At 38.8% G+C, this 15,300-nt stretch overlaps 1 protein-coding gene across 1 annotated transcript; it reads right to left on the minus strand.

Moving 5' to 3' along the window:
- Positions 1-12,126: 12,126 nt before the first annotated feature.
- Positions 12,127-12,917, minus strand: LOC107143151 (ATP synthase subunit alpha, mitochondrial-like). The gene has a single exon (XM_048794132.1). It carries the CDS (start codon positions 12,863-12,865, stop codon positions 12,239-12,241), a length of 627 nt encoding a protein of 208 aa, XP_048650089.1. The 5' UTR covers positions 12,866-12,917; the 3' UTR covers positions 12,127-12,238.
- Between the last annotated feature and the right edge of the window lie 2,383 nt (positions 12,918-15,300).

Consider the following 15,300-nt stretch of genomic DNA (forward strand, 5'->3'; position numbering starts at 1 on the left):
CCCCTTGGGGAGGTGTGAGGTCAGTACGAGGTAGAAGCAGATCAGTGATGCTCTAGTCCTTGGGTTGCTGGTGTCCATTTGGTATTTGTGTCTTTTACCTGTGTTTCCTAATCCTTCAGTATGTGTTAGATAGGAATCTTACAATAAGGAATCGTGTTTCCTTTGACTTCTCCTTATGGGAACAGTTTCCTTTTGTTCTATTGCGTACATTTTCTTTTTATCCTCAGCATTTTTAATTCTGGCAGTCACACTTTTAATTTCCAAGACGTCTTTCTTGTTTCCTAGTGCTCCTTCAACATAGCTCCCTGAACTTATTTCATTAGGACCATCAAGGTTGGAGTTTGACCCAATCAGTGAAAACCCAATCTAAAAAAATTAAAAGAAAAAAAAAAGACACCTTCCCAAACCTCTATACATAAATTCATGTTTGGAGTCCACCTCTATTCTTTGAACTCTCTTCTCTTCCCTTGGGACTGGCTGTTCTGTCTGCCCTCTTGTTCCTCTTTGGTGCTGTTGTTTCCTTCATCCGTCTGGGACGCTGGTGTCAGGGTGTACTGGCTGCTCTGAGTCACCCCTTTGAGGAGGCAGCTTCATTATAGCTGAGTCTGGGGTCATGGGACGAGTGTCACTGTGAAGGACAGGACAACTCTCTCCTGGGGCCTCTAGTGTGAGTGCTCTTCCCCAGGCAGACATTCAAACTTCAAGCTCAAACTGTGGGCGGATTTTCATTTCCCTCTCATTGTAGATACTTCCTTCTCTTGAGCTTGGTGATGTTTTTTAAAATTCTTTTGACAACAATTGCCATCGAGCATACCTGTATTTGGAATAGTATGTGGGTTCTCTTATGTAAGCTCAATAGACTATGGAGGCAGAAAATCTACACTGTGACTTCTATAATCCTTTTAAGATACTTTTCTTAGATGATATTTTTGTCTACCTCATGCACAAGGATTTGGGACACCTATGGTGTCTTAGTCCACTTGGTGTTACTTTAATAGGATACTGGAGATTAGACTGGATAATTTAAGAAGAAAAATTATTTATTGGCTATAAAGTCCAAGGTCAAAGGGCTGCATCTGGTGAGGGCCACTAGCTGTGTCATAATATGGCAGAAGGCATCACATGGAGGGAGAAGGAAAGAGAGAAGGAACAAAGGAAGGGAGGGAGGAAGGGGACTGAATCATCCTTTGACCAGGAGCCTGTGCCCATGATAGCTAGCCCAGTCCTGGGATAACAGCATTGATCCATGCACAAGAGTAGAACCTTCCTGACCTACTCTCCTCTGAAAGGTGCTATACATATCAACACTGTTGCATTGGAGACTAAATTTCTGACATGTGAATTTGGGGGGAATATTCAACTACAGCATACGGCGAAGGGAAATATTAGAAAATACACGATCCCTACCAGATCCTTTGGTTATTAAGTCCTAGAGCTATCCAACTGGAAGATACTTTACTTTCTTCTTCCAAAAGCATCTTCTTACTGCCTGAAATGTGGCTTGTCTCCCTCTTATTGGCTCCTGCCTCACAATTGCAAATCTTAGAATGCATTTTTCTGCAAATGATGGTGAAGCTTTCAGTATAATGAATTTCCAACCCTTACAAAGGAAGGGAGGGCTCAGGCCTGGCCCACACGTTGTTGCTCCATGGGCAAATCGAGCATGCATTCAGTTGTGCCACTTTTACTTCCATGTTTGACATGGGGGCAGCCTGGCCATTGACACTACCCAAGTGTAGCCATTTTCTAGTGCTAATGGACCCAGCCAGTCCATTCCCAGGTCCTATGATCTGATTTCCCAGCAGGTATTCCAGGTTCCTCTTACTTGAACTCTGTCTCCTTTTGATGCTTGACCCATATTTTTCAGTCTCTTCCTGGGGATGAATTTTATGCCTATATCCTCAGCTCCTGGACTGATTAGTGTTGAAGTCTCATCATTAGCTTTCATCTTTACTTATTCAGAGATGACTCCCAAACCAAAATCTCTAGCTCAGCCTATTGGATCTCTCCACAAAGCTACAGAAAAAAGCCACCAAAATCAACATGTCAAAAAACTGAAGAATAATATTTTTCCTAGAACTTCTCTTTTTTGATGTCTCTTTATAATCATCAAATTCATTCAAGACAAAACAGGAAACATCATGGGTATCCTTTATTTTCAACTCTCACATCTAAGGAATCAAGTCCTACTGAGAATAAATCCTAATTATTTCTCAGCCTGTCCCTTTCTCTCCATCCTTTCTAATACAGCCCTTGCTGAGGCATTTTAACTGTAATAGAAATCAAAATTATCTCTTCTTGTTTAAAGTTTGAGGGGCTTTCCATTGCCAGAAGATGAATGCTTGAGCTCCCTGGAGTGGGGTGAATAGTGAACCCCAAAAAACTATGTCCAAACTTTCTGAATGTAACTTTAAATGGAAGGAGGGTCTTTGTGGATATAATTAAGATTAAGAATCTTTGACTGGGACCATCTTAGATTAGGTGGGCCCTAAGTCCAATGATAAGTGTCCTTAGAAGAGAAGAGGAGAAGGATATGTGACAATAGAGACAGAGATAGGACTTGTGTGTCTAAAGTCAAGGAAGAACAAGGATTGTTAGTGGCCACCAGAAGCTAAGAGAGGTATGGAACTGAACCAGCCCTTCATGCATCTCCAGGAGGAATTAACTCTGCAAACTCCTTGATTTCAGACTTCCAGCCTTGACATTTGTTGTTTTAAGACCCTTGATGGTAATTGTTATAGCAGCAGGTAATTTGTGTTAGTAAACTAATACCTCCTGACAGGGTGAACGATGTCCTCCAGTTGGATTCATGCCCATTCCCACGCCTCAGCCCTCCTGTTTCATTTTTTATTGAAGTGCACGGGGCCACATTTTCCCTTTGCCGGAACCGTGCTCTTGCTTATTTCCTTGACTTCACCCAATTCTTCACCTCTGCCTGAAGTCCCTCTGTTCTGCCAAAGAGCCAGGCCTATTTTCCTGCACTTGTTATGATTTGGATGTGAGGTGTCCTCCAAAAGCTCATGTGTGAGACAACGCAAGAAGGTTCAGAGGGGAAATGATTGGGTTGCGAGAGTCTGACCCAGTCAGTGATTTACTACCCTGATGGGGATTAACTGAGTGGTCACTGAAGTGGTAGGGTATGGCTGGAGGAGGTGGGAATTGGGGTGTGGCTTTGGGGTTTATGTTTGTATCTGGCTAGTGGAGTCTCTCTCTGCCTCCTGGTCACCATTATGTGAGCTGCATTCCTCTGCCACCCTCTCCTGACATGATGTTCTGCCTCCTCTTGAGCCCTGAGGAACAGGACTGTATGGATTAAGACCTCTGAAACCACGAGCCCTCAAATAAACTCTTCCTCTGTAATTGAGCTGGTTGGGCCTTTTAGTCGCAGCAGCAAAAGCTGACTAAAACAGCACTCCTTCAAGATCTGGTGTGGACACTTTCTCCAGGAATCCTGCTGTGAGCCCCTCAGGTGAGTCAGGGTCCCCTCTGAACCCCAGTTGTGCTCCACTTGCCTATGTGGAACAGAACCATAAAGCATGAGAAGGAGCTATTGCTGATGATCTGCCCTCCTCTCTCCTCGTGGGTGTTGGAGCTGATTCGCATCTGAAAGCTAAGTTCTTGAGGCAAAGTTCGGTACTTTTTACTCTTTTTAAATTGGTAGTTAGTGTGAAAAGCCCAAGTGGATTTCCACAAGGAATAAAACTACCCACCTGTTATGATTTGATGAATATATGTCCCTTCAGATTTCATACATTGAAATTCAACCTCCAAGGTGACAGTATTAAGAGGTGGGACCCTTGGAAAGTGACTCGGCTTTGAGGGCAGAGTCCTCCTAAGTGGGATTGATGCCCTTAGCAGACTTCCGAGAGCTGTCCGCCAGCCCTTCCGTCCTTCTCACCACGTATAGATTCCTAGACCTGCCATCTGGGAGGAACAGGTCTTCCCCAGACACCAAACCTGCCAGTACCTTGATCTTGAACTTTCCAACCTGCAGAATATGAGGAATTTTTTTTTTTTTTTTGCTCTTCATAAATCATCTAGTTCATGGTATTTAGCTAGAGGAGCACAAATGGAATGACATCACTTACATAAGTTTTCAAACATCCAATCATGTCTTGATATTTGTAGATAGTGATATGGGTTGAACTATGTCCCCCATCAGGATTTGTTGAAGCTCTAACCTCCACTACTGAAACCATGAGCCCTCAAATAAACTCTTCTCTAATTGTGCTGGTCGGGCTCTTTAGTCACAGCAGAAAAAAAAAAAAGCTGTCTAAAACAGCACTCCTCCAGGAGGATTTGGTGTGAACACTTTCTCCAGGAATCTGGCTGTGAGCTGGATTTTAAAAATTTTTTTTTATCGGGTCATATTTTTCTCAGAATATGACCCGATTTGAAAACAAGGTTGTTGTAGATATAATTAGTTAGGAGGAGGTAATTAGAGTGGCCCTAATCCAATATGATGGTGTTTTTATATGAGAAGACAGAGACACAGGGAGAGAATACCACTGAAGACAGAGGCAGAAACTATAGTTAAACTGCCACAAGCCAAGCATCACCCAGGGCCCCCAGATACTGGAAGAGGCAAGGAATGATGCTGCCGTCGTGCCATCAGAGGGAGCCTGGCCCTGTCAATACTGACTTCCAGCCTCCAGAACGATGCTTGGAAAACAAGAGATCTCTGTTAAGCCACAAAACTTGTCACGGAAGCCTAGGAAACACAGAGACCTGTTCATCATGTATGTCCACAAAATGAAGGATGGACACAAAGCCAGACGTGTAAGTAGGTGGTCATCAGCACATTCAGGATGGTGCTTAACTCAGGGGAGGGAGGGGGAAGGACAAGAAGAGGCTCATGGGAGGCTTTCACTGTATCTGTGCTGTGTTATTAAAATATGTCTACAGCAAAATGAGATTTGACGGAATGTGTAGTGGGTAGAGGGAGGTTTGTCATATTTTCCTTGTGTGTATAAAATAGTGTATATACAGAGAAGAACAGAATCTAAATCCTGCCAAGTATCTGGGGTACCCGGGAATGGGGTACAGTCTCTCTTGGGGTTAGCCCACTAGAATTGGTACCCACTTCCATGGGACGTTGCTGGGAGCATGGCGCAGGATGCTGTTATTGGATGTAGTGATCCGATGGCCATCGGTAGAGGCTGAGTAGCAGGGATGGGAATCAAACGACAAGGTTACTTTCCAAGGTTGGTATTGCTTTTAAGACCCTTGCAGCTGAAGTGTGTGAGGTAGATCTTTCTCAAAAGAATTATCAGAAATTAACTTTTATTCATTCCCACAGGAGAGAGGCTGCCTCATTGTGGAGAAGTTCTTGTTAGTAATAATAACTTCTAATTGTATAGTTCTTTAAAGTTAAAAATGTAATTAGAAACCAGTTTAAATAGACTGCACTGAAATTCTCTTGCCTCCTCCAACTTCCCCTATCAGTCAGGTTCGGTCTTTGTAAGCATCAAAGAGCAAATCCTTTGCCACCTGTCTGTCTCCCCATTCTGAATACCCGCTACTTGCCCTCTCTTGACCATAGCTTTCTTGTTACACTGAGCAGATTTTAAACAAGGATAGCCTCTAACTTGTAGACCCACCATGAGACTAAGAAGCCTGAGGCTACAAGTGTGTTTGATCCCCCTGAGTGTAGCTGGAAAGCACAGTTTTTCAGCTTGCTTTCTAATTTGTGGCTATTGTCTGAGATGAGGATCTAGGAGATTGAGCTGGCTGTCAAGCCATACAGGTTCCATGGTCTTAGGCAAACTAGATCCTTACATGGTTAATTTCCTCATCTGTATGATGGGAATAGTACTGAGCTAATAGGGTGTCAGTGTGCATTAAATGAGATACTACAAGTTAAGTGCCTGATGTTTAAGACGACTTCAGTAAATTGTTTACTAGCCCCCGGTTCTACAGAAGAATCCCATGAGCCCAAATTATCACAAGAATCTTAGTTAGTGTGCTCCTTTCTTTTAAATAATGAGAGGTTGTAAATCTCTATCAATGAACTTATCAATTAATTCCATGATTCAGGATGTCCTTATGCGTATAGAAAGGCTGATGCAGAAATAGCATGATTTTGTTGTATTTAGTTCTTGTTTCTGTTTCCTTCCTTTGAATGATCTCACCAAGATTTCGTTCAGCACACGGGTAACCATGTGGGTTATGGTGGGGTGGACAGGGATACAGGGGAAGGCCTGCATCTTGTGGTTTCTATGGGGCTTTTCTTAGAAGTTCATTTTCATGTCACCAATTTTAAAAAATTTGGAAAAATCCAACGTCTTGAAGAAAACTGTTCCATTTTACTTATGTTTAGTTTAAAATGATTTTTTAAATATATAATGAGAAAATTCAGTCCCAGTAGGGTGACAGCAAAATGAGATATTCTCATATATTGCTTGGGATAATATGAGTTGGAAGAATCTTTTTTTTTTTTCCTGTAGGGCAATTTAATAACATGCACCAAATGTCTCAAACCATATTTTTACTATTTGGCCTAGCAATTTACCTTCCAAGAATTCTTCCCAGGCAAGGATGAGAAAACCCTGGGAAAGATCAACTGACAAGTAAATTTAAAATAGCTTTTGTTATTTTGAGACAAGGTCTGCCGCCCCACTGACCAGCAAGGGCAGCTGATTTAAGGTCACTTGTGTGAATTTGTAGTGACATAAAATAAAACACAGCCACCATTAACCTTTACACAAGCTTCTGGACAGCTTCCCCTGTGAAAATACTTCTTACTGTGCACTGAGGCTCTCAGCCTCAGGCTCCCCAAAATGGAGAGCAAGAGAAATTCACTAGAGGCTGATGAGAGAGAGTGAGAGAGAATGTTCGGAAGTCAGCCTTTATTGGAGGGACACTGTTCTTAGAAAGTTCTATCCATAAAAGGGCAGAAGGGGTAGAATTACAAGGGAGCAGGTGAGTCTAACACAATCCCAGGGGTACGCCTACTCAGAAGACCACCTTGCTAACAGAGCTGGGTCAACACCCAAGCCACCACGAATGTAGTGATTGGTCAGAGCCTCGTGCTTCAGGACTGGAAGGTGTGGTCATTCAGAGTGGCTCCCCAAAGGGTCTTCATAAGTTCCTTAGGGCCTTGCTGAGTTGCTGAGATTGACTTTTGAACTTGTGATTGTCTTGCCTCAGCCTCTGGAGCTGCTGGGATTAGGGGCATGTACCACCACACCTGGCTCAAATTATTTATAACTGGAAAATATTTTTTAAAAAGAAATGTCCAAAGACATGGCTATAGTTAAATAATGTCATATCATCAATGCACTTTTATGCAGCCAATAAAAATGTCCATGAGGAGTGTTTAAACACATGAAAACCTCTGATTATAATCAAGCTAAAGTAGGCATATAAATTATCTGAAATATGGTTTCTGTTCATATCAATAAAGAATGGCTCCCAACAGATGACGCTGGATGGATAATTTTTTTTCCATGCTAAAGATCAAAACCAGGGTTTTGTGCAAGCTAGGCCAGTGTTCCACTACTGAGTTACATTCCCAGCCCTTATAATTTTTAAATTGAAAGTATTCGTGCACATTAATATTGCACAAATAATGGGTTTCATTGCAACAATTTGGTCAGATCTACTTTCCCTATTTCCTTATTTTGGATGGATAATTTAAAGTTTTCTTAATTATTGTGTATCTTATAAATCTTTAATAAACCTGCATTTTCTTCATAATCCTAAAAAATTGACATTAAAACATTAAAAATGTTTATAATATACCTCAATTCAGTTTTAGTATTTATCCATATATTATATTAAATAGTCAAACAGTGCTAAAAGACTTATAATAAAAAATAGCAGTTATCTCCCCCTCTGATATCACTTTCCTCCTCCACCCGGAGAGAAGACAATGACTTTAAAGTTTCTAGTTTCTTTTCTGTTATAGTTTTGCATACATATAGACATTCCTTGTTTCATCACATTTACACATTCCTGTATTAGAGCAAATGATTTTAGTATTCTTTTTTCCTCCTTACAGATGTACCACAATTTTTAGTTAAATACTTACTTATTCAATGTTTTTATTATCACAACTGTGAAAATACTTCTTGCTGTGCACTTGAGCGAAGCAGGGTATTGCATGTTGTGATGTATTATAGTGAAGGATGTACACAGTTCATGAATGACTCTGGCTTTCCTAGAAATTCATTATTATCTTATTTTTTCCTTTGCTTATTTTTTTTTTTTTGATCCTGTGGCTGTATTTTCCAACACCCTTCAACTGCTGGATAAATCATGTCTCAATATAACTTTCCACGTGGTAAAAACTCTCAGTTCAAGCCTGAGATATTCCACAGGATTCCCTGTTTTCCAGCTTATGGGCTGCTTGTTCTCTACTCCTGTTGTACTTCCTGACAAAATTTTAGGCTACCATCATGGATATCCATGCTCCTAAATCAGATTTCATGTTTCCAGAATCCTATATATTTCTTTCATTTTGGTGGGATATAACCATCATAGAAAGAGTTCATGAAAGATAAAATTTTGATCCTTTGTAGTATCAAAATATGCTTCTACTTAACTTCACTCTTGGTTGATATTTTGGCTAGGTATAGAATTCTATGTTGAAAATCATATTTATTCAGTTATTGCTGAGAAAGCCTGAGATTCTTTTTAGGTAATCTGCTTTTTCTTTTTGGAAATTCTTTGTATTTTTCTGTTTATGTTCTTAAATTTTAGGAGAACATGCCCCAGCACAGATCTTATTTTGTCCACTGTTCAGGTAGTGAGCAGGCTCTTTCAATCTAAAAACTCAACTCCTTCAGTTTTAGGATATTTTTTGGCATTTAAAAAATAGTTTTCTCTTCACCATATTTTATATTCTCTTGTCCTAAATTTCTTTTTAGTTACATATTAGCCCTCCAGAAATGAGAAAAATTTAAATTTTCTTATCTTTTTGCATCCATTTTGTCTCTATTTTATTTTTGCTCTATTTTTGATCTTTTTATTAGTCTTTTAATTTTGGCTCATCATATACATAATGTCTAAAATATCATTCCCTCTCTTCTTATTCTTTTCTAAAATATCTTGTTCTTATTTCATGGATGTCATATCTTCTCTTTATGGTTATTAATTATGATTCTTTGGGAGTTTTCTTCTTCTTTATCTCTGTTTTCTTCAAATTCCCTTTTTGTTTGTTTTTTGGGTCCTTGCTTTCATAGTTAAGTATTATCCATTTATATTTAAGAATGGGGTTTTTACAAGCTCACTGACATTTCCCTGCACGTGGGTGAAGTTTTGCCTCTGGAGTAACTTACCTTCTCCAGAGAAGAGTCTTTCAGCCTTTTGCCTGCATATACAACATAGGCTCACAGCATTCAGAATTGGGGGAGGAAAGAACCCGGGGAAGGGATTCTTTCTATTTGGTGCCATTCACTTATTGTTCCCTACTCAATTTCAGCTTGGCATTTTACCGCCAACATCCTCCATAATCCTCTGGGTGAGCCAAGTCTAGACGTCCCTTGTTTTTTTTTTTTTGTTTGTTTGTTTCCAGAGAATACACTTCTAGTGTCCTAGGGGTGGGGAAGTTAATCACTTCCTAATGCTATAAAGTGAGATGAGCTTGGAGAGTCTGTTTCTTATATGAACTAAATAAATCCACCTATTTCAGATTCCCTCCCCACCATCTTCTGAAGTACCTGACATTTACTTTGTCTAGAACCTTCCCATTGTTCTATAGTTGAATTAGCTTCCTTCTTTCTCTTTACCCTCTGTAAGTAATTAGATTTGCCTAATTATTAGTAGAAATTGACTACTTTTTCCATCTGCTTTCCATCTCTCTATATATTTTGCTTCAAGTGTCTTTAGAAATAAAATTTGTTCATTTGCTTGTTTTTTCTCCTTGTATTTGGAGGTGGTTTTCAAGCATAAAGAGAAGCAAATCTTCTTAGTCTCATTTAAAGTTTTTTTGTGTGTGTGTTGACATAATACCTTTATTTTATTTATTTATTTATTTATTTATTTATTTATTTATTTATGTGGTGCTGAGGATCGAACCCAGAGCCTCACACGTGAGAGGCAAGCACTCTACCACTGAGCCACAACCCCAGCCCATATCTTTATTTTTATTTGTTTATTTATTTATTTAATTTTAAATACATTTCTGGTTTTTTTAATATTTATTTTTTAATTATGTGTTGCTGAGGATCAAACCCATGGCCTCACATGCACTAGGTGCACACTCTATCGCTAAGCCACAACCCCAGCCCTGTTTATTTTTTTTATGTGGTGTTGAGGATCGAATCCAGGGCCTCACGTGTGTGAGGCAAGCGCTCAATCACTGAGCTATAACCCCAGCCCCTTAATCTCATTTTTAAAGGTAAGAAAATGTATCCTCAAGATGGATACTAAGGTGAATAAAGCAGCTACGGGTAGTCTCTTTTCCCCAGGCCTCCAGCATTTTCATGGAGATGATAGAGAAACAGATTGCTCAGGGTAGAAAATAAAGAGCAGGAACAAGCTGCATGCTCACATGTTTCAAAGCATAATAAGAATATGAACCCAGTGTTGGACAAAGCATATTTATCTTTATCCCACTTACTTTTAAAGCTCCCAATTCAGAGAAAATTATATATATATCTATATATCTATATCTATCTATATCTATATCTATATCTATATATATATATATATCTATATCTCAGGCTTGTATATGCCCTGCAATGTACAACCAATTTGTTAGGATGATACTTGTAAATAAAACGGCCTGGGCAAGCAAAGTGATTTTTGTGGATGAATTAGCATTTTTAGATGCCCCAGGGAGCTTGTTTTAAGAGGAATACACTAGTAAATCCTCACACAATGCAAGAGATGTCGTTTAATACACCCAATTGTAGGTGGGACTTTTAAAAGGAAAGATTTTCTTTAAAATATGTCATACCTACGCTGGTGCAGAAGAAATACCCAGAAGCTGTTCTCTTTCACAAAATATTTCCAAAGTAGAACTTCCCTTTGGTTCTAAAGCAAAAAACATTCATGAATAGAATGTGCATTTGTGCCACCTGGGAGAAGATCTTCCTCAGGCAAATACATCCCAGTGACTGTCCCACGTGGCTGCTGTAGTTGAGGGTGCCCCACGTGAATTTCTCATATGAATACTGAACAGTAGTAGTCTTGTATCTCTGTTAGGGGTGGAGATCCTTCACTAAAGGGTCTTGAAGCAGTTTTTCATATGAGACAAGCAATACATACTCTAACTTCTTAGCACTTTCACAATTGTCTGAAACTTGAAATATGAACATTAAAGCAGACCTGACTATCCTAATTAACAGTCAGTTCTGTTAATTAATTAATTCTTACTTCTATGCAGGTGATTCTCAGTTCAGGTCTCATGTTCACATCTATCATCAAAAACTGTTTAGATATTTTGAAAATTCTAAGTGAAGAAAAAGAATTAGGGACTTTAAATATCTCTAAGTAGAGCATTTTCACTAATTCTTATAAAAAAATTCAAACCCATTGCAGCAAAAGGAAAGAGGATGAAAGCAAAAAAGAATGGTGAAAAGGAGAAGAAGCTCCTTATTGGAGTCTCTTTGTGCATGAGTTGCTTTGTGTATGAGGGTAAAGAATGAGAGGAAATGGGTACTTGGCTGATTCCCATCCTGGGCAAACACTCCTCACTTAACTTTACTGTACTATATCAAAACATTATATCCATGCAGGATTCCAGCAAAGCAGATGATGGTATCCCCAAGTTGCAGATGAGCAAATTGAGGCTAGATTTTAAGTAAACTACATACAGTAATTCAAGCGATAAATCAAATCAAACTTCTATATAAATAGTAAAAAAATAGAGAAAGCATCAATGTTTACAACAGTACTAGTCAAATTCTCATAAAACTTCCCTAAGAGCAATTTGCTTTATTAAACTCTATTATTCAATTAATACCTTCACTACTCAGTACAAAAGCTATATTTGTGTATCTCAAGTATATAGAAGAAATGGAGATGTTGATGTCATCAAGGTTGACAATAAATTTTTTAAATGACACATCCATTTTGTCACTATGCATGGTGTATTAAAATTCCAAACCCATCTGACAGTACACAATGGCCTATTTGGATAAGTCATCAGAGATGATCAAGGCATTATCTCTCAAATGTTCTCCCGTACAATAGCCAGAGTAAGGAGCCAGGTGCTGACGTGGGGCAGCATCAGAAGCAGTGGCTGACACCGCAATGGTGTACTTTAGAGCGTCTGCGTCTGTAAGTCTCTTTACCAACTGGGCAACAGTGGATCACTTTTGACCAGTAGCAACATAGATACAATACAGCTTCTTTTTTTCATCAGGTCCATCATTGAAACGTTTCTGGATAATAATTGTGTCAATAGCGATTGCTGTTTTCCCAGTCTGTCCCTACTGATCAGCTCACGTTGACTACATCCAGTTAGCACCAAGCTATCCACAGTCTCCGTGCCAGTCTGCATTGGTTCCCTGACAGAGATTTGAGGAATGATTCCAGAGGCTTTCAGGCCCACTCGCCTATGGGTCTTGGAACCAACTGGACCCTTTCTATCAATGGCATTACCAAGGGCATCTACTACATGACCCAACAGCTCCTCACCAACTGGAACATCCACAATGGCTCCTGTTCTCTTTACAATATCTCCTGCTTTAATTAGTTTATCATTTCTGAACATGACGACACCAACATGGCCTGGTTCTAAGTTGGGAGACATATCCATTAAGCCTGAAGAAAACTCTGCCATTTCTTCTGCTTGAACATTCCTCAGCCCATGAAGTTGGGCAATTCCACCACCAATACTAAAGACACACGGAGTTTCTTCAAGGTCAACAGAAATATCAACTCCAAGAATACCCTCTTTGAGAATAGAGGACATCTCGGCAGTGCCAATCTTCTGAAGGTGGGTGTTAGAGCATGGAGATTCCTTGTAGCAACATCGAGGCTGATGGAAAGATCTCAGAAGAGTCACATGCAACACTTAAAAAGATTGTAACAAACTTCTTGGCTGGATTTGAAGCATAAAGTATGGATTCACATCAAATACTGGTTTGGTTTTGTTATCATTTCTTCTAGTAACATTGTTTCCATTTATAAAAGGATTATTTTCATACTCCTGATGTACAGAAATCACATTAAAAATAATAATATTATTGTCTTGCTTCATCCAGTATAACTGATGAGAAGTCTGATTTTAATATTATTTTTAAAACAATGATATAGTATATGTTATGTAACAGACGTTGTTCTATGCACTTCCAAATATTGAAAACCCATATATTTCTTTAAACGTGAGCATACAAGATTTCATTGCTATTATCTATGAAGAACCAAGAAGATACGTAATTTGTTTGAAGTCACGAAGTTTGCAAATATTAAAACCAGGATTCAAACTCATGTATTCAAGGTCTAAAATAGTATTCTTGTTCCTTTGTGCCTAATCTGTTTTATTTTCCCATAAAAATTTTCAGGATTTTTTTTAAGTTGGTGTTCTGAAATTTTATTCTGATGTCACTAGATGGGTATGTGCATATGCATGGTGGAGTATTTATTCTAACTGCTACCTGCTAAACCCTTTCAAACAGGTGGGTTCATTCATTTTTTAAAAAAACTTAGTTAATTTTATTGATATGCTCATTAATTTACTGTCTACATTCTCTTTATTGTTTGTCTTGAACTCTTTTAATCTTTTAAACTTCTGGCCCTGTCTCTTAATTTTGTTTTCTTACTCATATATGTTATTCATTTCTGCTCATTCTGATAAAATTTTTCACTTAAAATTTTGGCTCATTGATCATTGTTCTGCCAAATGTCATTTTTCTTTGTAGGCCATCTATTAAATTTCTTACTGTTACAATCTAATTTTTAATATCTCTGATCTCTACTTGACTATTTCACAGATACACATGTTCAAACATATGTTGATGTACACACACTAACTTTTTTTCACATATAAGGATATTAATTGAAGTTAATCTACTGTTATACTAATTCTGTTCATGATGCTTTCTTGGGTACTATATCCTCCATTCTTTGATTTTACTGGTCATCAGAATATAGAAGTTAACCAAATATTCAGTGATTCTTGCTGGAGAACACGTCTGTTGAAATGACTTGTTAGTGGAGTGTCTTCTAATAGTCATGCTAGAAGCTGTAAGAAGACTCTTTGATACACTGGCAATAATGAGAGATTTCCTGAAGGATGCAAAGACTATAAAATTGTATTGAAAATAAAACCAAACACCCAAATTATCTACAGGAGAACCAGCAGCAAAAGGTGGGAATGGGAAACAGGAGGGGGCCTCGTGCCATGAGTATAATTCATTGCACAGATAACAAGGAGGGGGGAGCTTCCTCCCAGTGGGTCTGACCTTCCCAGGAAGTGCAGGATGACATTTTATGGGTGACTTCAGCTGTCTCTGGTGTCTTGCCCCTGAGCTCTGACTTAGTTCTTGATAATGTTTACTACCTTCCTCCAAAGTTGCTGTTTGAAATGTCTCTTGCTCCTCTTGGTGCTTGCTCCAGAACCCTGGAAGCCCACACCCTCAATGGAGTATGTCACTGTGCAATAACTTTTGGAGGAGCAGCTGTATGATCAGAGTAAAGAGGCAGAAGCATGTGCCTGGGAGGAGAGGGAAATGAGCTGGGAGCTGCGAGACTTCCTTCTCTGTCTCAGGTCTGAATTGAATTTTTGTTAGGCTTAGAAGTTCTGATTTTTTTGTTGTTGTTGCATTGAATGTCATAAATATACTTGGAATATGAGGGTTGATATATATTTTATGTTCAGACATTTTGAAAAATGTAATTGTATGTTGTCAAATCCCCCACTTCCTTCCAGCAGTATGAAACTTAAAATATATGTTTGGTTCAAGTAGAACATTAATATCTTTAATGCAACATATATAATGAGATAAATGCAAGTGTTAAATTAGAAAAAAAATGAACTGTGCACTAAAATTAATTACAGATTCTTTGGAAATCTGTCAGTAAATTGTCAAATTATCATTTAAGATTAATCACATGTGAGCTAAAAAAATGCTAAAAATAATTTAAGCACTATAAGTAAAGTTATGAAGATAATCAAATAATAGTCTTTAAAAGAGAAAAGTCACTTCAGCTCCAGCTTTTGAATTTACAAGTCAAGCAGATTCAGGTCAAGCCTGGAGAGAATGTGGCGGAGGGGAACAGAGAGCCAGAGGCCTTCACAGAACAATCTGACCCTGATGGAGCTGATTTCTGGTACACTCTTCAGCCCCACACCCACAGGGGAAGGAAACTTCTCTGGAATACTACAGCAGGAAATCAGTTGTATCC

The sequence above is a fragment of the Marmota marmota genome, unplaced genomic scaffold (assembly GCF_001458135.2).
Source record: "Marmota marmota marmota unplaced genomic scaffold, marMar, whole genome shotgun sequence".
In the NCBI taxonomy this organism is placed as follows: domain Eukaryota; kingdom Metazoa; phylum Chordata; class Mammalia; order Rodentia; family Sciuridae; genus Marmota; species Marmota marmota.